Genomic DNA, 22,033 nt, shown 5'->3' with positions numbered 1-22,033 from the left:
CACTCCCAGACCTATTTTTACATTTTTATTTGGAAACAGGGTCTCCTAAGCCAGCACGCGCGGCTGGCTTTGAACCTGCGCGATCCTCCTGTCTCAGCCTCCCAAACGCGGGGATTACAAGCGTGCGCCACCATGCCCGGCCTAGCCTTTTTATTTTTTATGTTCTCATAGGATCTCCCTAAACTGCTGAGGCTGGCCTTGAACCTGCAATCCTCCTGCCTGCCTCAGCCTCCCAAGCACTGGGATTACAGGTGCATACCACTGTACCTGACTTTGCATCTTCATTTTTTTTACAGCTCCTGTTTGCTTTAATTCAGATGGACTAATTCCTATAATGGGAGCAACTTTATAATAAGAGTAATATTCTGTGTTCTAAAAAAGGCTAGGAGTATGATTAGAGACAGTTGCCTGTCCCATGGAGAAGGACATTCAAGTTGCCACAGTGTGATTACTGAAAGGTGTTTGAGAACGAGTGGATGACGGAGTAGCAGAATGACCGGATCACCTGGACCATCTAATTGCCATCCAGAGACCTGTGGTGCCATCCCAGGTGGAGGAGGAGGAATGCTCTAAGACCACTATATATTTGTGTGGGTGAATGGTGAGGAATAATAGGAGTAGGGTCTTTATCTGAGCTTTATTGCCCCTCTTTACCAGCACACTATCAGATAGCAAGCTTGATATAAGAGGGAGTATTCTATAGACAATGGCCAATCTCAAAAATGTAGAGTCTGCCCAGCAGCCAGACCCCAGTTTCCCTGCTCCTCTGCTGAGGGACACCTGCTTCCTGATGCTCTCTCTCCACCTGAAGCCTCTGGACCATCCTGCTGATCTCCACCTTTTTCTATCTTGGTATTCTCCAAACCATTGTTGTGCCTGACAACTGTGGTCTCCAGCTCCTCAAACTAGGAGAAGAAAGGAAGAAGAAATTATCAACCAGGAAAGTCGGGGGGGGACTCAACAAGAAAAACAGGAGATCTGACCCATGCTCAAATACGGTGCTCCTCAAAAACACATCTGGAAAGAAAGCCCTTGAGAAAGCCCTACAGGAATGGGAAGCTGCTGCTGGGTTTGCTCTGCTTGTCAGTTTGTTCAGTTGATGATGCCAATGATGAGGAAGAAGATGGTAATAGAGGTGGTGGTGGTGATGGTGGTGGTGGTGGTGGTAATGGTGGTGGTGATGATGGTGATAATGGTGGTGGTGATGGTGGTGGTGGTGATGGTGATAGTGGTGGTGGTGGTGGTGTTGATGGTGGTGGTGGTGCTGCTGGTGGTGGTAGTGATGGTGGTGATGGTGGTACTGGTGGTGGTGGTGGTGGTGGTGATGGTGGTGGTAATGGAGGTGGTAGTGGTAGTGATGATAATTGTCAGAGCCTCCACTTTGGACCAAGAAATCAAGTGGGGGTAGAAGCCCAGCCCACACTACTTGCTGAGCTGTGGCTCACATTGCTGCACTTGCCCAGAGGGACACTTGTTTCAATTAGCATGGGGTATTCTGTGGACTAACTCTATCCCTAATGGGGTTGACAAAAACTATGGTAATAATAGCTATAATTTTTCAAGCTCTTACTGATCACCCAAGTGATCACATTATCACATGAAGCCTTCCCAGGAGTCTGGAGGTCCTGGGAGGCCTGTGTGTCTGTTAGCTAGTTTTCAAAAAGTCCCTGGATATCGGAACTTGGGACCTGGGCAAGAAAGTTTGGCAGAAATGAAGGGCCCAGGAGAAAACTGTCTCTTCCAGGAGGCCCAGCCCACCCACTTGGTCTGGTACAGGGTCCCAGCCTCAGGCTTGGTCTGCTAAGTGATCTCTTCCTAGCGAGCCTTGACCTCGGCAATGGTGCTGTCAACCAGGCCCAGGTGCCAGTTGTTGACCATGGACAGGATAAAGGACATGTCATTAGATTCTGACCGGAGCTTCTTGTACTTCTGCAGCAGACACAAAGCCAGTTTGATTCACAGCCAATGGCAGGCCCCCACCATAAAGCCCCACAGCTAGCTTTTTATTGATGCCATTAAAAAACAGAATGATGTCCGGGTGTAATCCCGGTACTTGGGAAGCTGAGACTGGAGGATTACAGGTTCAAGAACATTATCTACAACTTAGCAAGACCGTGTTTCAAAATAATAAACTAAAATAGGGCTGAGGGTCTAGCTCAGAGGTAAAACACCCCTGGGCTCAATCCCCAAACACAACCCACCAAAAAAAGGAATGAGCAAGATGTAGGCAAAAAAAAAAAAAAAATCTTAGTCAGTGGTGTAAGGGAGGAAAAGACCTCTGCCCACTAACTTTGCTACGGGAATTCAGACTCTTTGGATGGGGCGGAGACTCAGATTGTCATCCATAGGTGCTGATGATCAGAGACATGGGACATAGAAACAATGAGGAAAAGTAGAAGAAGGGTTAGATATTTGATGGACAGTTTCAGAGGTCCCAGAATCCGCGTAAAAGGTATGGTAACCATGGAGGTTAAAAAAAATTTTTTTAAAGCAAAGAACAAAAAAATACAAGATTTGGACATATCCACCATATCTTAAATCCATGAGGAAGCCGGGCATGGTGGCGCACGCTTGTAATCCCCGCGCTTGGGAGGCAGAGACAGAAGGATCGCGCAGGTTTAAAGCCAGCCGCGCTGGCTTAAGAGACCCTGTTTCCAAATAAAGGTATAAAATAGGTCTGGGAGTGTAGCCCGGAGGTAGAAGGGCTGCCAGGAACCCCAGTACCACCAAAAAAATCCATGAGGAAATCAATGGAAAGGCTCATAACCTCCTCAAAGAGCAGCTTCGGGAAGTTGATCTCGCTGACTCCAGGTGCACTTTGACCATGTAGGAAGTAGCTGCTTCCTTGGGAAGGAGAATAACAATTAGCATATTCTCACTTGTTTAAAATGCACCCTTGTCGATAATTACAACTTTTATGAAGGGAAGTGGAAACTACTATTATTCTGGTCACTAAACTATCCCAGGTTTAAAGCAGCTTGAAAATAGGACTCAGGAACTAAACAGTTACTACGTTTGATGCTAATATCTCATTCCAGGAAGAAACCCAAATTACATTCCAGAGCATTCCAAGTGGTTTGGAAACTGCTGAGCCCTTAGAGTCCCTGGAAGTAGCTCAGACACAGGGAAGGGAGAAAGGGGAAGCTGACCTTCTTCCTTTGAAAGAGCTAAGGGTCCAGTGACAGGCCCTCCAAAGGGACGTGGATGCCCCGTCCCACATGTGGAGGTGCTCCTGGAACTATCCCAGGCTCTGAGGGACACTCCACATCACATCACTCCCATCCCCATAGCCCAGGCCTCTTGGACATGGGTCTCGTGACACTAGAGAGGACAGCAGGTGCTGAGACAGTCCCAAGAAGTCCCGGGGCACACTGGGAATTGGGCCTGTCTTCTGAGGAGCACTCTCCAACCTAGCTTTGGCCATGCCCCACCCAGCCGGCCCCAGTCCAAGCTCACCTCCTAGAAGGTAATTGGGAGAAAGTCAGGGAGGGGAAAAAATTATTGAGAAAAGAAACACTTCAAATAATATTATGGCAATATATGAAGGTATTACTGTCAATCTCACTAATATGTACTGGAAAGGAACAGGTTAGGATGCAGAAGAAAATGCATCAAAAGCTGTGTGCGTGTAGGCCTGTGTAACATGGAGCCTCACTATGATGTAGAATTGAACTGCACTAATTAAAGTACTAAAAAAAATTGTTGCGGTACTGGAGATGGAACCCAGGGGCATTCCACCTCCGAGCTATATCTCCAGCCCTATTTTTTATTCCTTATTTTGAAACTGGTCTCACTGAGTTGCAAAGGGCCTCACTAAGTAGCTGAAACTGAACCACAAACCACAATCCTCCAGTCTCAGCCTCCCAAACGCTGGGATTACAAGCGTGCGCCACCACACCCAGCTTAATATGTTTTTTAAAAGAAGCACAAAGTTACCCCCAGCTCCCGTGGCTCATTCTCCTCCTCATCAGACCCACAGAGGGACAGCCAGGTCAGCACAGCTGTGGGACCATGCTGGGCTGTGCTGGAGGAGGATCCAGCCACTCCACTTTGCCCTGCTGCTCTAAACTGGGAAAGTGAGTAAGCCAAGCAGAACTCTCTCTTGGTCATCAGGCCCCACTGAGCCTCCCAGCCCTCCTCAGCACCAGCACAAACATGCAGGATGTCAGGGCTGACCCAGGTGATGGGGAAAGAGCCCGTGCTCCTCTGAACCCAAAGAGACATGGATGGGACAGTGTCCTCCACCCTCCTGCTCCCCACTCTCAGCTCTCTGATTTGCTCCCATCTCTCTCCCATTCTCCCACACTGAGGCCTGAGCCCCCTCCCACAGCTTCCTCAGTCAGTGCTACAGTGAGGTCCCTTCCAGTCTGTGGGGATGTAAACTTCCAGAGAGCAACCCTGGGTGTTTCTCTCTCAGCCCCCACTCAGTCCTGCTATGACCAAGGGCCTATCTCTGTGGCTGCTGCCACCACTAAGGCTGTCTGCTAACCCTGGCAGCAGACTCCATGAGCATGAGGACTGTGACTCGGTGCACAGCTATAGCACCAGCATCTAGCACGGGGCCAGGTACTGAGCCAGCACTTGCTAGACTTAACTATGTCCTTCTTAATTAATGTAACTTAATATCAGTGAAATAATCATTAGTAATAAGCTATTTTATTATTGTATGCTATAGTTTGAATCTTGAGTCATCCCCATTACAAATAAGCAGCTTTTCCTCTAAATTGCAGGGGAGTGTTTTTGAGGCACTCAAGTGAGGACATCTTTGGACATAGGTCAAATGTGTAACCAACAAGAACCCAGTAAGAACAACAAGTTAGTTAGATAGCAGGGTCTGAATCCAAAAAAGTTTGATGGTTTGGAGCTTGAACCAAAACTAAGATTTCGCAGAGATTAATGTAAAACCCTGCATGTACATTCAAACAAAACAGCTGTACAGGGAGAGAGCCTCATGAAAGACTGTTTCATAGTGGCTTGTGTCAAGTGGCATCAGCTCGGGGTGAGTAAGCAGCAGGACAGGGATGCCAACATCATAGGCAAGGCAAGAAGATTCACAAAGAGAAGTGCCAGGTGCACCCCCTTCCTGGACTAGCCAGGCCTAGCCTGGAGGGCTGGTTTTCTGGGAGCCCTGGAAACTATGGGAGAATACCCAGAATGGCATGGGTACCCAGAAAAAAAGATGAAAGACAAGTGTCCGCTCAGAGAAAGAATCTGGTGAAGGGAAAATTACCCTCAGGCCTTTGTAGACTCATGCACAGGGGATTTAGGATTGCTTCCTATGATCACATAGGGGAAAACCTGAACCAATGAGTGGTGGACTACACAAGGATTTACCATTCTCTGTGGGAGAGAGAAGTTGCCACCTTGGGAGTGTGGGCTGCATTGTGGATGCTGTTTTAGAGAGGGAATAAAGGGAAGGTCCTTTATGAGAAGGACACTTCAGAAGGGAGAGATAACATCTGAGGTTATTTCCAGCCTTGTGACTCTGATCCCTCAGAATTTAATTAACACTAGTAACCCTAGAAGGTTACTATCTCCTAGATGTTAATAAGTTCCACTTATTAACTACTTATACTATCATAGGAGCTGTGCCAAGCTCTAACATGCATAAAATCACTTAATGAGTCCATCAGTCTACAAGTGCTTATAGAGCACACATTTTCTGTTTGGTACATCACTTACCTGACATGGTATATGTAGTACAACATAAAATTTTCATACATGTACTACAACATTGATATTTTATAAAATGCTACTTAAATATATTGCTTCATTTATTCCTTGAAATAAAACGTCCCTGTGAAGAAGATACTTTATTAACAAATTAATAACAATTGCTAAGTTTTATTTCAATCTCTCCCTCCAGGAGGGCTTAGTTTCTAATGTTGTTCAGCGTGATATTTAGTCTTAGTCAAGAGAAAATTAAGCTGGGCATGGTGGTGCACGCTTGTAATCCCCGTGCTTGGGAGGTGGAGACAGGAGGAATGCGCAGGTTCAAAGCTACCCTCGCTGGTTTACAAGAACCTGTTTCCAAATAAAAATATAAAATAGGTCTGGGAGGGTAGCCCGGAGGTAGAAGGGTTTCTAGGAACCCCAGTACCACCAAAAAAAATTAGCTTTTTTAGTTTCTTTGTTTTATATTCCTCTGACCCCTTTAGTAAGGAAGTTAAATTAAAAATAATAATCCACATCAGGAGAGGAAGAAAATATTCCAGTCACTAATTACAGTACTCCCCAGGGCAGAAGCAAAAATAAAACACACAAATACACTTAGGTTTTATTGCTTATAAAAACTTTGAAAGAGAGAGACATATGTTTTATCTTGATTTTTACAGGGAACACAATCAAGTGTTCAAATTCTAGGCTTGTTTTAAATCTGGGCCTTGAATCAAATGTTTATTTGATCTTAGGAAATCTCTGAGCCCAAATGCAAATAATTGGAGATAAAACGAGGACTGGAAGAAGCTGGGGTGGGGGCGGAGCAGCAATGGCAGTATCCGTTCTTGCCACACGCCATCCCGCCCCACTCCTGGACCAAATTTCAGCACCAAGGACAGAGCAATGCTGTAAGGATTGGGTGTGTAGAGCTGAGTAGGCCTCTGCCATCAAAGACCAGAGACCCCTCTCCTCCACCAGATCACGAAGAAACAAAGCTACACATGTGTTATTAGTATAGCGTGGGAGTCACAAGCATGGATCCTGGGGCCCTACTACCCATGTTGTAATCCTTGCCCACTGCAAACTTTATCTCCCTATGTCTCCTTTACCTCATCTGTAAAGTGAGGATGAGCTTACCTACCTCGTTAAGGCATTGTGTACTCTGTGGCTAACTTCTGCCCACAGCATTCATATCCATGTAATTATACCATGCCGGGAAAAGTCCATGGTCATTTGAACCTTTGCCTAGAGAGAGTGATCACGTATTCTCAACCTCCTGAGGAGGGATAGCTCATGATCTGAAATCCCAGAAACTCAGCCCCACTTAGTTCACGGAGTCTTGGGAGCTGTGCCTACTGGGTTGAAAGAAAATACTAAATAGGTGGGATGAAGGTAACAAGAAGCCCTTTCTCTGTATATCACTTGGCAAACCCCACTAATAACAGTCCAGGAGCCTGAGTCTGCCCCACCTGCCAGGTCCAGGTATCCTGTTGGCATCAGAGTTTTAATTCCAGGCTGTGGGAGCCACCCCCACCTGCAGCCTCTGGCTCATCCCACTGAGCTCCACAGTCTCACTCTTGGTGTTCTTCAAGTCATCATCCTGCCTGCTGGTGGGGGTGTGCAACTCCCTGAACTAAAGTGGGAGGTAGAGGGCAAACATGGAAAGCAGGTATGGAGAGATTACCTCTGGCCCTCAAACACACATATACAAAAGAGGGAAGGGAATTGCAAGCAATGCAGAAAGTCCTAATGCCACACGAAACCCACCAGCATTAAGAGTAGAAAGAACCACTTGACTGGAATGCATGGTTGTCCTTAAAACATCAGATGATAATTAAAAGTACAATAAAGATAGCAATTTTGTGGGAAATTTTCTCACAATGTTATAGGAAGTTGTGGATAAATTTTTATGTATTCTCTAGGACAGTGCTAGGAGAGGCTGGAGGTGAAGAGGCAGAGGCCCTGAGAAAAGTTTGTGGAGGCCAGGTTCTTTTTTATTTTGGTCTAGTACAGAGCCTGGGCCTCAGCCTTGCTCTTTTGGATAGTTTTCTCATACTTGACCTTGACTTTGGTAAGGAAACTGTCCAGGCCCACATAACAGTTGTTATTCATGGACAAGATCACAGACATATCACCAGATTCCAACAGGGCCTGGTTATATCCTCTGTACCCTCCACTTCAACACCAAGCCCAGGACATGAGCCCAGGATAGGGACGTGATAAACAGACTAAGTCATCTGTCATTTTTAGGGATGGTTTCCCTTTCTGCTGAAAATGCCCACCTGTGTATGAAGCCCATGGTAGACATACGAGAAATGCAATCAATCCAATTGGTGGGAAACAATGCCCAACTGATTAGAAGGCTTTGAATCTCACCTCACACTTCCCACACTTTCTTAGCCCCTACTAGCCCATCATCTCATCTTGTCTTGGCAGTCTGACATCTTCAGGGGCCTGTCATTAAGAATGATGAACTTGGCCAAGGTGGTGTGTGTAAGTGTTAGTGCCAAGTCAGTAACTAGGGCCAAACCAACTTGATGACTGGTGAACCATGTGCACATAGGCACAGGCTCTGCTACACCATGAGCAGGCAGCGGCCTGTACCCCAGGCTGGCTGTAAGCTGTCAGCCCAATCACAGATGAACACAGTGGTATAGGTGATAGAAGCCCCAGAGGAAGAGAGCTTTGTGCTGTCCACTCTCTTCCACTTCTAAAGCTGATGTTGATGCTGCGGTTGGGTCCATAGAACCCATGAATGATGTCCATAAGACCATCGTGCATAGCAAGTTCCAGGAACTGCAGAGAAATTTCATGGGAAATACTACCAAGAGTTCAAAGACACAGAGGAGAACAAGTTCACCTACATACCAGTGTGTGTGTGTGTGTGTGTGTGTGTGTGTGTGTGTGTGTTCCTGTGGATTGAAGCCAGGTGCATTCTACCTTCAAGCTACACTTCCAGCCCTATTTTTAACTATTTATTTTGAAACAGGGTCTCGCTAAGTTGCAGAGGGCCTCACTAAGTAGCTGAGGCTGGCCATGAACCCATGATCCTCCTGTCTCAGCCTCCCAAGTACTAGGATTACCTACACACCAATTTTTAATAAATAGCTTTCTTTGGTAGAAAAATATATTGAAGAACAGCTGCTAGAGCGAATTGCTGAATTCAACATGGCAACTTTCACAAAATTAAAGCACCATAAAGATGAACTGACTGATGACAGTGTGACAGGCTGCTCACATTCACACTTTCTGGCATTTAAAGAGATGTTTCTGAGCTGGGCATGGTTGTGCTCCCCTGTAATCCCAGTACTTGAGAGGCTGAGACAGGAGGGTCATCGGTTCAAGGACAGCCTTAGCAACTGGTGAGACTCTCATCAACCTAGCAAAACCTTATTTCAAAATAAAAAATACTAAATAGGACTGGGAGTATATCTTGGAGGTAGATGCCCCTGGGTTCAATCCCTAGTTCCACAAAAAGAGGAAGGGGTAGAGAGAGACTTGTTCTGGACTATCAAGTAGGAAAAAGAAAGCCAGCGACTGTGCTTAAGCAGTGATTTAGTGGTGACTTAATTGAACTAAACATCTATCAAGCCAGCTGCCCAAAACAACCTTCATCACCAAGGACCTTTCTGAACATCACGGGCCCAGTAGGCTGGGAGAGGCTTCTTTTTGTGATAACCAAATGCATCTTGGAAAGACTGATCTTGTTCTGTGGTTCCTTATTAATATTAAGTATGTATGAGAAATATATCTTGACCTTCCAGGCACCTATTTTTTTCTGAAAACACAGGAAAATTGTATTCTGTAATCCTAGCACTCCTGCCAAAGTAGACACCTCTCTTGGGGGCTTTTGAAAATTAGACTATGTCAAGTATTCCACTTGGAAGGTCCATTTCATCAGCATACATGTTCTTGTGTCGTTCTTGTGTCGAAAACATGGAAAATAACACCTTCATAAACCCTCCCTATCCCAGACACCACAGTCAAGCTTTCCACTAATTTTCTGCACGCTCACAGCAACCACTTGGTTGAGGTTGAAGGACACTCCCACCCTCTCTCTTAACTGATAGGCGAGTTTGGAAGGAAGACCTTGGCGTGCAGAGCAAAGCCCCTGCATCTCCTAGGGTTTGGCTGTCCAGCTTATGGTCTATCCTATCTACCACAAAGGGTCTGATCCCATAGGGAAGCCCTTGATGGCCCAGGGCTACATCTTTCCAGGTGGCCAAATCCTGAGCTCCTGTAACAGAAAACCAGTTCCACCGAGGTATAAGTCACATCCTCCAACACTTGCTGGGAAAAAAGGCAATATTGACTCTCTAGTTGTTTATTCATTTTAACTTTAAATTGGCTCAGAACTTGGGCCGGAAGAGAGGATGTTATGTATTGACTCTTTCAGAACCCAAGAGCTACGTTTGCAGGAAAATCTGTTTTGTACCTGGCTGAGGTGGGGATGGAGCAAAGGAGCTGAAGTCCCAGTGGAATCTGCTCCCTTGATGAATGGCAGAACCCTCTTCTTCCAATATGGGATCACAGGGTCCTGCTCAGAGCCTGGAGGATGGGTGAAATTTACTTCCTTGGGAGTGGGAAATGTCTCCGCTTCAACAACATGAATACTCTTGGGCAGATCCATCACAAGAACCCAACCCAATGGATAGAAGTGAAGAGTCCTTCGTTCCTCCTACAGAACTTGTAGAGAACCACCCTCACCTGATTTCCCTGCCCTCTGGGGCCCAGGTCTGCTCTCTGGACCCTTAAGTGAAAGGCACAAACAGAATGTGAGATACAATGCAGTTTATTGGGGAAAGGAAGTGCACATACTCATCACCAAAGGACCCACAGTTCAGGAATTAAGGAGACAGGTGAGTCAGGATAGGATGCCCAGAGGTAAGGAGGACTCCCTGAGAAGGCTGAAGTTGTTGTCCTTCTACCCCCCAGCACTTGGCCCCACCATAGTGCCCTCCTCAGGCAGCGCTGAGAAGTGCCAACTTCAGATCACCGACTCCTGTGAGTGATGAGGGAGATGAGCCACAGTGGGGCTAGGCCAGGCTGGAAGGCCCAGATGAAGACTGGGCTCAGGTGTTGCTGTCCTAAGCCAGGGGCTCCAAATTAGCAGCCAGCCATTTCTGGCCAAAGAGAGGACTCGGGGATGGAGGAAACAGAAGTTCAGCTTCTTCTGAGAACTTGAGGAAAAGCAAGGTTGAGCCTTATGCACCTGTTGATGCCAGACAGAGCAGGAAGCACTGGGAGGAAAGCAGGCGGCCATGAGGATGTGGCCCGGAGCATCACTTGAAGGACTGCTGGCAGGAGCTGGTGGTTTGGGAGAAGCGGACACTGGTACTGCCCCGACTGCCAGCCTGGTAACCGCTGCCTGCAGAGGTCTGGGCACCACCAGAGCTCAAGCCGGCTCCACTCTGGCTCACATAGCTGCTGTCTCCGCTGCCCAGTCTGCCACCACTGCTGCTGCTCTGGTAGTGCCTGCTGTTGCTGCTGCTGCTCCCCTCATAGCTGCTGCCACTTCTGCTGCTGCTGCTGCCACCTCTAGAGCCACTGCTGCCACTGCCGCTACCACTGGTCCCTCGGAAGCCTCCACGGCTACCGCCAGTGCTGCTGCTTGTGCTGAAGACACTGCTGACCACTGCTACAGGAAAAGAACGCCAGGTTCAGGAAAAAGTCCTGGGAGGCTGGAGTCCCAATTATGTCACCAGCCCTCCCCTGCTCGGCTGGGGGTCTTAGAGAAAAATGCAGAGCTTCTCTAAGTCTTTGATTTACAAACAAGAATGATCCTGGCTTTCTAGTGCCCTTGCCCAAGAACAGGAACCAGAAGGATGCACCAAAATTTCTGGTTCACCAACCTAGAACACACCCCACAATCAACGGAGGTTTGAGCTTTGGGCTGCTTGCATAAGGAGCAGAGTGTGTGGCCATGGTCAAGATTCTAGCTGCTACAAGGTGGCCTCCTTGGATAAGGCAGGCCCTCTTGCCTGCAGATCTATCCATGAGGGCGTTTCCAGTTGCCTGTTTTACAACCCAGGGAGGTTTTTGCATGTGCTACTTACAAATGCTCACAGCGTTCTGACACTCTCCAGACATCCTGAAAAGGAAGGGAAGATGTGGTTTGTTTTTGCAGCATTCAGTAGTCAAAGAGCTCAGGATTCATTACCTTGGTAATCACTTCTTCCCATGTATCCTACAAGCCCCTGAGAGAATAAAAAGCTATTCTAAGCCTGCTTCCATGACTCTAACTTCCCAGAAATGAAGGCTAATCCAGGGCTGAGAACCCCAGTACTTTTACCAAACACACTTCATCCCATCTTCCCTCCCTCTTTCTTTTAGCTCTGAAGATGTACTCCAGGGAAACTCCCAGTCCCCATGTGATTAGCCTGTCCTCACTGCTCACCACTGTGAGACCATTTTCCCATCTGAGCACGTCCCTTCTCTTCACAATCCTGAATTTTTATTCCAGCCTTTCTTGTCCAGGAAGCCTTTCCCAGTGAGCCCTGGCAGGAGACAGGGGCAGGGTTGATGTAATGAATTCTAAAATGTCCCAGCCACACTGCCCATCTTCCTGGGCCTTGTTCTTGTTGGTGGAGCCAACCTGTCACACATCTGAGCAGACAGGGAGTGTGCCTGTGCACCTTGTCACTGTGTCCCTGCTGCTGCTGACCACTCTCCCTCATCCCATGCCTCCACTCATCTCTACTTTCACTCCTGCCCACCTAGACTCATGCGAAATTCTTTTCCTCATACTTTGGTTCTACTTCTTCTATCAGATTGGGAGCTGCCTGAGGACAAAGGCTCTGAACACAGAATGCATGAGATAAAGGGTCAGCAGAAAGAGCCCTCAACTCCTGATACTCTCTTTGCATTGGACATCCACTTTCTAAGCACTAACCATACTGAACTGTCCAATATGGCAGCCACTAGGCACAAGACACCACTTAAGTCAATTTAAATCAAATGTAAAACTCAGTTCCTCCATTGCACTAGCCACATTTCAAATGTTCAAGTGGCCAGTGGCTACTGGATTGGATAGCAGAGTTATAAAAAACCATTCTCATCATCAAGAATGTTCCAATGGACAGCCTTGGTCTATAACTTTTATTGAAACCCAAAGCACTTTTTCCAACACATTGCACATGGGATCCAAATAAGTACTCACTTCAGTACTGATGTCCATGATAAATTAGAGGATTATATGACGTTGACTGATGAAAACCAGTGAGTCTAAATCCTTAACTCCTGTTCAGGAGACTCCTTGCTCTGTCTGAGTTGTCCTCCCCTCATCACCTCACCCCATTTCTTTATTATTAAAGAGAAATAATATCTGTAACTCTAAAATCGTATCTGGAGAATGCCCAGTGACCTCTCACCTGCACTCCTCACCCTCCAGCAGCTTGCAGTAGGTGGCAATCTCCACGTCCAGGGCCAACTTAACGTTCATCAGCTCCTGGTAGTCACGCAGCAGCCGGGCCAGGTCATCCTTGGCCTTCTGCAGGGCGGCCTGCAAGTCCTGGAGCTTGGCATTGGCATCCTTGAGGGCCAGCTCCCCACGCTGCTCAGCTTCTGCGATGGATGTCTGCAGGTTGGCATTCTGGAGCACAAGGAAGTAGAAGATGAATTAATATAGCAACTAGGAAATAAACACCTGATTATTACTAAAAGAAGATCTCCTTCCCCATCCATAGAAATCCAAATGGAGCATTATCACAGAACAAGTCAGTTTTGCAATTAATTAATCCAACCTTGGTCCATGGAAATTGACTTCCAACTCATCAAGAAAAGGATCACTGATCTGCTTTTCTAGGTTGGCAAAGCATAGTAATGGTCTGGTTAGTCACTGATCATTTTTGCAAGACTTAAAAAGAAAAAACTTTCTCGCTTAACCATTCCAGTGATACAAAGCAGCCATCAAGGTTATGTGAAGAGTGTTAGAAGTAGCGCCACAGAGAGCAAATCCTGCTGAGAGCTGAGTATTTAAGTATAGACTCCAATTGTAAGACTTGCTGGGCAAACCAGAACAGGCAACCATTTCTCCTTAAAGTGTATTCCAAAAAGTCCAGCATCCAGAAGTAGCATCCAGAAGAAAAGAAGCTCCCAGACACTGTGCTGGTCCATCCTGAAAGTATGTGGCAGAGGAGCCCAGCTGGTGCTGCCCCTCTCCCTAGGGCTCAGAAGACCTTGAGGATGGCTCCATTGAGCCCAGACCCACCTGCTTCTTGACGTTCTCAATCTCCGCCCGCAGCCTCTGGATCGCCCTGTTGAGCTCCATGATCTCACTCTTGGTGTTCTTCAGGTCATCCCCGTGCCTGCCAGCCGTGCTCTGCAGTTCCCCAAGCTGGCAGAGGAGAAAACAATCAACATGAATTACAACATTCTTGATAAAGATCATCAGGACACAAAACCAGAGTTTAGGGATGAGGGGAGGGCTCCCACCTTGGTCTGGTACAGCGCCTCAGCCTCAGCCTTGCTCCTCTGGGCGATACACTCATACTGGGCGCGGACCTCAGCGATGATGCTATCCAAGTCCAGGTCCCGGTTGTTATCCATGGAGAGGACCACAGATGTGTCACTAACATGGCTCTGCATCTGGGACAGCTCCTGTAGGAAACATGGATGATCACTCACCCCAGAGATGCTGGAAATCCTCGACCACCAGAGATACCCCAAGGATGGGGCTAAGGAGTGGGAACAATTAGAAAAATAAGCATATATTTCAGGACCGGCTATAGCCTAAAGAATTCCAGACCACAAGGCTAGAATAAAAGGGCAGTATGTAAATATAACCAGGTTGTCAGCCTAAAAGTGTCATTCAGCACAGCCTACCGTGTGGGTCTACATGAGACGGCAGTAGTGAGGGCTATTGTGGAGAATCAGGCTGTGATACTGGACTAGAGCCAAAGGGAAGGTGTAAATAAAATGGGCTTAGACAGAGAGGAACCCTGGGCCCTAGGGGCAAGTCTACTCAGGCTTGAGGGAGCAAGGCTAACATTTCCTGGTTGGATCAGAACTGAGTTCAGAGCCCTGTTGCGGGTTTGCGTCTTGCCACTTGACTAACCCCTAAAGTAATGTTTGGGAAGTATCCATGGGAAGGTGCTGACAGGCATCTCTAGAGCAAATCAAAGAATCACCATCTCATAGAGAGTCCTCAGGAAGTTGATCTCATCTGTCAAGCTGTCCACTTTAGCCTGCAGCTCCACCTTGTTCATGTAAGCTGTGTCCACGTCCTGAAAGAGAAGTCAGAGCCTAGTAACCCCTGTCCCCTCCCACCCACAGCTCTAAGCCTCAGCTGTCCTCTTTGTCTTTTCTCCAACTTTTCTAAGTGTGACTTCTCACCTTCTTTTTAAAAGAAAGAAAATCAAGGTGGTTTTCTTCCTTTCATTGCCATTACCAATCAAACCTGGTGTTGCAATAAAACACAAACCCATATTTGCCACAGTAGTGTGTGTGTGTGTGTGTGTGTGTGTGTGTGTGTGTGTGTGTGTGAGACTGGGGATGGAACCTAGGGGAATTCTACTTCTGAACTATACCACCAGCCCTATTTTTTTATTCTTTGTTTTGAAACAGGGTCTTCAGGGTCTTACTAAGTTGCAGAGGGCCTCACTAAGTAGCTGAAGCTGGCCATGAACCTGCGATCCTCCTGTCTCAGCCTCCCAAGTACTGGGATTACAAGAGTGTGCCTCCACACCCCATGACACAGAGTAATTTTAGGGTAGGAAAACCACACTTGTCTAATATATATGTGACTTTGGTTATATAGTATCAAAAACTCAACCTCCTGAATAGAAATGAGGGTGTTTTAACTACTTCATCTTTATGATGACTGATATAAATAAGCTATCGTTGATTGTGGTTGTTAATAACACCAAGGTTGTTAATAACATATGTAAGCTAGAAATCCTGATTAATACCATAAATAAAATGTGCTATAATACACTAAAATACCATACATAAAATTAGTTCACATTACTAATCAACCCATTAGTCATGGTAGGATTTAAAGATGTCTGCCCCACCCACAATGCATAGAACTTCCTTACTCAAATATTTCTAAAATAGTAAGGAAAAGTGTAAGCCCTGCCCATAGCACAGACCAGGGGCTCCGCTCTCTCCAGGAGGAAGAAAGGAAGCCAGGTCTGCTTAGCCCACTCACTCACCTTCTTGAGCCCCACAAACTCGTTCTCTGCTGTAGCTCGCTTATTGATCTCATCTTCATACCTGGAAGAGAGAGGCACACAGGTGGACAAGGACACTTCAGAAGTACAGAAAAGAAATGAGAGTCCCACACACTTGTGCAGATTCGTGAGTGTGAGACCTGGGCATTTACACTGGGTTCAGAAGGTCCTCACACTGGGTTTAATGCCCTGCTAGCACCATCTTGAAATTCTTAATGATTTTTAAACAAAGGTGCCGCATATCATTTTGCACTGAGCCTTGAAAAGCATGCAGCTGGTCCTCCCCAGAGACCTCTCAGCACTCAAGGTGCTGCCTCCCCTCCTCTACATCCAGTGATGAGCTGAGGTGTGGGCAGTCAGGGTGAGAGAGACACCAGGAAGCCCAACTGCTCACCTGGGCTCCCGGATCAACTTCACAAAGTGCACACGGGGACCAAAAAGATGTTTGCCCCACCAGGTGTTTCTGCCTCTGCTCTGTTTCTATTTCCTAATTACAGTAACTTCTCGTGGGAATTTCAGATAAGAATCGACTCTGAATATAGTAGGGCCATGGTATTCCTGCCCTCAAAGGACTAAAATCTCCCACCATGAGATTGAATTTCACGAAGGCCAGAGAACAGGAAGCATTCTAGGAGCAGAAAAGTTTCTGAGCAACGTGAATCTGAGTTACCACTGGATCCCTGGGTCCCAGCATGGAACCTGCCACCAAGTGGATGGCCACCAACTTGTGCAGTGTCTCCCCAGAGCAGGTGTACTTCTCCCTGTCAGTTCTGACCCCTGGGGATGTCTGGAGCTCCCCCTCAACCCGAAAGACCCAGTTTACCCCTCACAGAGCACAGATGGTGGGAACTGCAAATTGAAACCCACAAAAGCTACAGACGCAGGGACTGGACAGGAAACATTGAAAGAGCACCTTAGAAAATGTAGCCCTGGACCCTCTGGACAATTCCCAAGGGAGCCCTCAGGCTCCTGGGGCCCGCCCAACACCTACTGACTCTGAATATTGAGAACTGAGACACAGGAATATGTAATGTTTCATAAGCTTCCAAGATGACCCCTGCGTACAATAAAGTGTGAGATTTCTCCCGTGCTAATGAGCTTTAAATTCTGGGAAGACTCTTTTGTCCATCTGAGCTGGTAGAGAAGGGCCTGCGGGAGATTGAAAAATATAGCCAGTGATGGTGGCACATGCCTGTAATACCAGTACTTGGAGGCTGAGATGGGAGGATCACAGGTTCGAAGCCAGCCTCGGCAATTTAGCAAGGCTCTTGGGCAACCTAGCAAGACCCTGTTTCCAAATAAAAAGTTAAAAAATAGGACTGGGGGTGTAGCTCAGAGGTAGAATTCCCTTGAGTTCAACCCCCAGCAACCCCTACCCCCAAAAAAGAAAAACATATATAATAGCCACATAGGAGCATCAGGTCCCCACCCTGTCACTCCCCTTGTCACACTTCGCTCATTGGATCCAACCAAGAGTACTGACTGGAGGTACAGTTGGGAACAGCTGAAATCCCACATTTGAGCCACACCTCCCTGCTAACCTCCAGGAGGGAAAACTCCCCCCGCTTTGTTGGGGCCCTTACTTCTTTTTGAAATCTTCCACCAGATCCTGCATGCTCTTCACCTCTCCCTCCAGGTTCCCCCGCTCTCCCGCAAGTGAATCCAACTGCTTGCGCAGGAAGCTGATGTAGGATTCAAAGAAAGGCGCCAGGTTCTGCGGCCCGGAGCCGGAGCCCGTGTTCTGCTGCTGGAGCAGTTCCCACTTGGTCTCCAGGACCTTGTTTTGCTGTTCCAGGAACCTCACCTGCATCAGAGGAGGAAGCAAAGGAGCCCCTTTAGTTGGGCAAGTGGGGCCACCATCCCCAAAGGCAGAAATGTGGAGAATGGACCCAGTTCTTCCACCCACAGTTGCCTTTTGGAATTTGGGGGGATGAGGATTAAGATGAAGGAGAGCTGAGATTTGCTGAGTACTTATACTGTACCTGCTAGTTTTTAAATATTGTTTCTAATCCTCACAATCACCTGTAAAGAGATGTTATGACCCCGTTTTGTGGATAAGGAAACAGGTTCAAAGAACTTAAGCTGCCAAAAGTGACATGGAGACCGAGTGACAACGCTAAGAGCCAAACCCAGGGTTGTCCTGGGACCACTGGAACCCTTCTGAAGGCAGCTAAGGAAAGTCAGCATAAAAAGCTCTTATAAACTCTTGGTAGATGGAAGCTTCTTTCAGCTCCACAGTGATAGTGAAAATAGTCAAGGAAGTCTAGCTTCCCCTTAGCTATTTCACATAGGAAGACCGCTCAATTCCTCACCTTGCGGCTAACACAGGTTTCACTTTGATTCCTGGGCTTATTCCCCTCCTATGGACAGCTCAGTTTACCATCTGCCCAAGCACAGCATCACCAGAAAGTAAGTCATCAGCCAGCCTCACCACCGAGGGCAGCCCAAGATTCGTACCAACGCGAGTTTGATTACCAGCTAGTTTGGATTAAGAAATTGCTTTTCAAAGGGAATGGAACGTGAACTTTGCTGATTTTGTGGTTTGAGGATCCATTCCTCAAAGAGCTAAGAGCACGTTTGGATCCTTACTTTATTTGCCTTCATCTCAGCCCCAAAGGACCAAGAAATCTTTTCCCAGCTCAAAGCTGGAAAAACAGGGCCTACAGAGCAAGAGAGGCATGCTCACTATTCCAAATCGAGCAAGGCAGAACCAGCCAAGAGCCAGGTCCCCCGAGTCTGGTGGGTCCCCCTGACATCTTCCTATGCCAACCCTGGCAGCCCGCGCCCTCCACTGTCCCTCCGGGCTTCGCACTCACCTTGTCGATGAAGGAGGCAAACTTGTTGTTGAGAGTCTTGATCTGCTCCCGCTCCTGGGCCTTCACTTGCCCGATCTGGGGATCAATCTCCACATTGAGGGGCTGCAGGAGGCTCTGGTTGACAGTCACTTCCTGGATCCCCCCAGGGCAGCCACCAGGGCCAAAGCCACCCAGACCACCAAAGCCACCAGCTCCCCCAAAGCCACCAGCTCCCCCAAAGCCACCCCCCATTCCTCTGCCACCACCAAAGCCACCCCCAAAGCCGCCTCCATAGCCACCCCCAAAGCCACTGCCACAGCTGCTACGCCCTCCGCCAAAGCCGCCAGCCCGGGAGCCACCAGCCGCCACGCTGATGATGGTGCTCTTGTGGCCACCCAAACTGTGGCTGCTGAAGCCTCCCGCTGCGCCCCGGAAGCCGCAGGCCCCTCCGCCGGCGCCCCTGGAGCGGGCCACACAGCTCATCCTGCTGCTGCCGCCGGAGACCACGGCGGAGCGGCCCGAGAAGCCCTGGCTCCCGCTGCTGAAGGGTTTCCTGCAGCCTTGTCTGTTCATGGTGCGAGAACTCAGAGGTGAGCGAGAGAGATCACTTAGCAAGAGCCAAGGGTTGAAGACTGAGGATGGGATGACACAGGAGACTGGCCTTTATATCCCATGCCATTGGCTTGGCAGGAGGAGAGGCAAGCAATTAGCTGAGAGTCATCTGGGTTTGGTTTGCCTCACAGGCAGTAAGTTACTTCTTGGTTCCCAACACACCTCAGATATAATCCTCTGGACCCAAATGGCTTTGCTTTTTTAGCTTAATCACCCAAACTTGCCTCTGTTGACAAAAGATGGATCTCTCCTCCCTTCCTTCCTGTGATTTCCTCAAGGGTCTTGGGAAACCCAAGCGGTGCCTAATCCAGCAGGATGAATTGGCTTTAGACTCCAGGATGTTAGGAGCCACTGAGCTGCGACACTGGCAGTGAAAGCTGGGCAGCCCCGTCCAGATGGGCCAATGCCCTCCCTTGATGCCAGGTGAGAGCCGAGCTCTCCTCACACTGCTGGGCATTGTCTTCTGGCAGCAAGTCACCTGTGCCCAACCAACTCTTGGTGCACCAAGTCCCTTGGGGTCCACACTGCCACCACCGAGCCAATGCCTCCAGATAAGCAAGTCTGGAGACGGAGCTGAGAAATGCTCTTTGAGAGCCACAAACTAAAGTGTCTGGGCCCTGGGGAAAGGGAGGGTGATGATGCGGAGTAAATGAATGTGAGGCTTGAGAGGAAGAGGGGACATGACCAGGGCATAAGTCTCAGACCAAGCCCTGCACCCGCCATCCTAGACCAACAACAGAAGCAAGAGGGGACAGAATGTAGACACCCTCCAGCTGGAAGGTGGAGTCAGCTCAAGGACCCCACTCACTTCGGGGTGGCAGAATGTGTGTTGTGTTGAGCCCCCAACCCAGATCTGGAGGTTTTGATCTCCTCCCCGTTCTTCCTCCTCATCTGAATCCATGCCCCTTTCTGGTTTTCCACCACACCTGCATTGTTTCCATCATGCCCCCAGTCACTCATCAGAGCCCCCCAGCTCCTGAGCTCCTCAAGGGTAGGGCCTGAGTCCTCCCCATGCTGACTGTCCAGCTCCTCGCTTAGGGTAAGCACACAGCCAGCATAATAACTGATGATAACTGATGTCCAAGCACATAAGTATCTAGGCCCAGTTCCCACCCCAGCCCTGTGAATGGAAATCTGTGGAGAAAGAGCTTGGAGTCTATTTTTTTAACAAACCTTTCATGTATTCCTTATGCTACAGGGAGTTTGGGAAGCCCTAGGCTAGACCGTGGGTGTTCTCTTTGGTTCAGGGGTTGGGAGGACAGAGGACCCCTAATGGAAGAATGGGTGCTCTCACTTCCAGGAGCTGAGCTGTCACCTGACCAACGGCACCCACCTCCACGCCAGTCACGACGCATATGGCAAAAGCAAACTTACCAGTTGGCTCTGCACGGCATGACGGAAGCGGGAGTAGTGACTCTAGACTCCCCACAGAGTGGGTGGTTGGTCAGCAGAATTCCAGTCAAACTGACAGCTAGCACTCAGTCTCTCTGACATAGTTTCTGGAGAAGCCAGTCAAGGGCAGAGGATTGGTCTGAAACCCACAAAAGACCTTGAATAGAGTATTTCAAGCACTCTGCAGCTAATTCTGAGTTCTCTGCTGCACAGCTTGTCTGAAACCTGCCCCTCCTGGTTGGACCCCAATTTCACCACCTTGAACAAGTTACTTAGTTTTTATGTGTGCAGTTTTATCAACTGTAAATGGGAGCTAATAATAGCAGGTACTTCGTAGGGTTGTTGTAAGCATTAAATAAGTTAAATAAATATAAAATGCTGCTGTAGAGCCTGGCCTGTAGAATTAGCTACTCTTAGTACTTCATCCAGTGACATGGAAAAAATAAATTATGTTTGGCCCTGGCTGTTCTCAAGTTGACTTTGTCGCCCTAAGGATGGTGAGGAAAGGAAGCTGAGTGTGAGTGAAGAATAAAAAGCCCCTGGGGCCAGGCGCTGTGGCACATACATGTGGTCCCAGTACTTGGGAGGCTGAGAGAGGAGGATCACAGGTCCAAGGCCAGCCTCCAGAACTTACCAAGACCCTCAGCAACTTAGTGACAGCCTTTTTTCAAAATAAAAAAATAAAAGTATATCAGAGGTAAAATGCCCCTTAGCTCAATCCCAAGAAAGGGAAGGAAGGAAGGAAGGAAGGAAAGGGAAGGAAGGAAGGAAGGAAGGAAAGGGAAGGAAATGCCACTCACTAGAACAGTAGAGGGAAACCTACACTAGGTTGGAGTTGGGTTGGGTAACCTTGGGCCATGATTTAACACATTAAGTCTGTGTTCTAATCTGATAAGCCCTTTCCTACCTCACTGGTTTATAGTGAGCCTTGCAGCATGCAATGTTAGTGAAAGTCCTTTGAAAATTATAAAATGTCACATAAGAGTAAAGTAAAGGAAATCTAACAGAAAGCCTGTCATCATGGAATTTGGAAGACCTGGGCTCAAACCCCATATCTACCTCTCACCACATGATGACCTTAGACAAGGTTCTTCTTGACTTTCCTCTTTCTTCTTCTGCCCTCCTTGGTACCGCAGTCCTCTGTCTCAGCTTCCCAGTACTGAATTACAGGCATGTGTCCCACGTCCCTGGACTTCTCTCTTTATGTATAAAAGTAGGCATCTACCCAATCCCTTGAAGTATTGTTTTGCAATTTAAATACATGGTGTGATATCCAGAAATAAATATTTGGAGTGTGTGTGTGTGTGTGTGTGTGTGTGTGTGTGTGTTACTGAGGATTGAACCCAGATGCATTTTACCTCCCAGCTATACCTCCAGACATTTTTTTTATATTTTCTATTTTGA

General features: G+C 47.8%; 1 protein-coding gene across 1 annotated transcript; it reads right to left on the bottom strand.

The window, feature by feature from the left end:
* Positions 1–10,940: 10,940 nt before the first annotated feature.
* LOC308270132 (keratin, type II cytoskeletal 2 oral-like) lies at positions 10,941–19,198 on the bottom strand (the record flags this gene model as incomplete). Its single annotated transcript, XM_080705857.1, has 9 exons — positions 10,941–11,296; positions 11,715–11,749; positions 13,029–13,249; positions 13,868–13,993; positions 14,092–14,256; positions 14,787–14,882; positions 15,813–15,873; positions 17,414–17,634; positions 18,647–19,198. The coding sequence occupies 9 exons, from the start codon at positions 19,196–19,198 to the stop codon at positions 10,941–10,943; spliced, it is 1,833 nt and encodes a 610-aa protein (XP_080561983.1).
* Between the last annotated feature and the right edge of the window lie 2,835 nt (positions 19,199–22,033).

Source organism: Muscardinus avellanarius (genome assembly GCF_963383645.1).
Source record: "Muscardinus avellanarius genome assembly, chromosome: 11".
NCBI lineage: Eukaryota > Metazoa > Chordata > Mammalia > Rodentia > Gliridae > Muscardinus > Muscardinus avellanarius.
The sequence above is the reverse complement of the archived record's forward strand: the minus strand, read 5'-3'. Positions and strand labels throughout refer to the sequence as shown.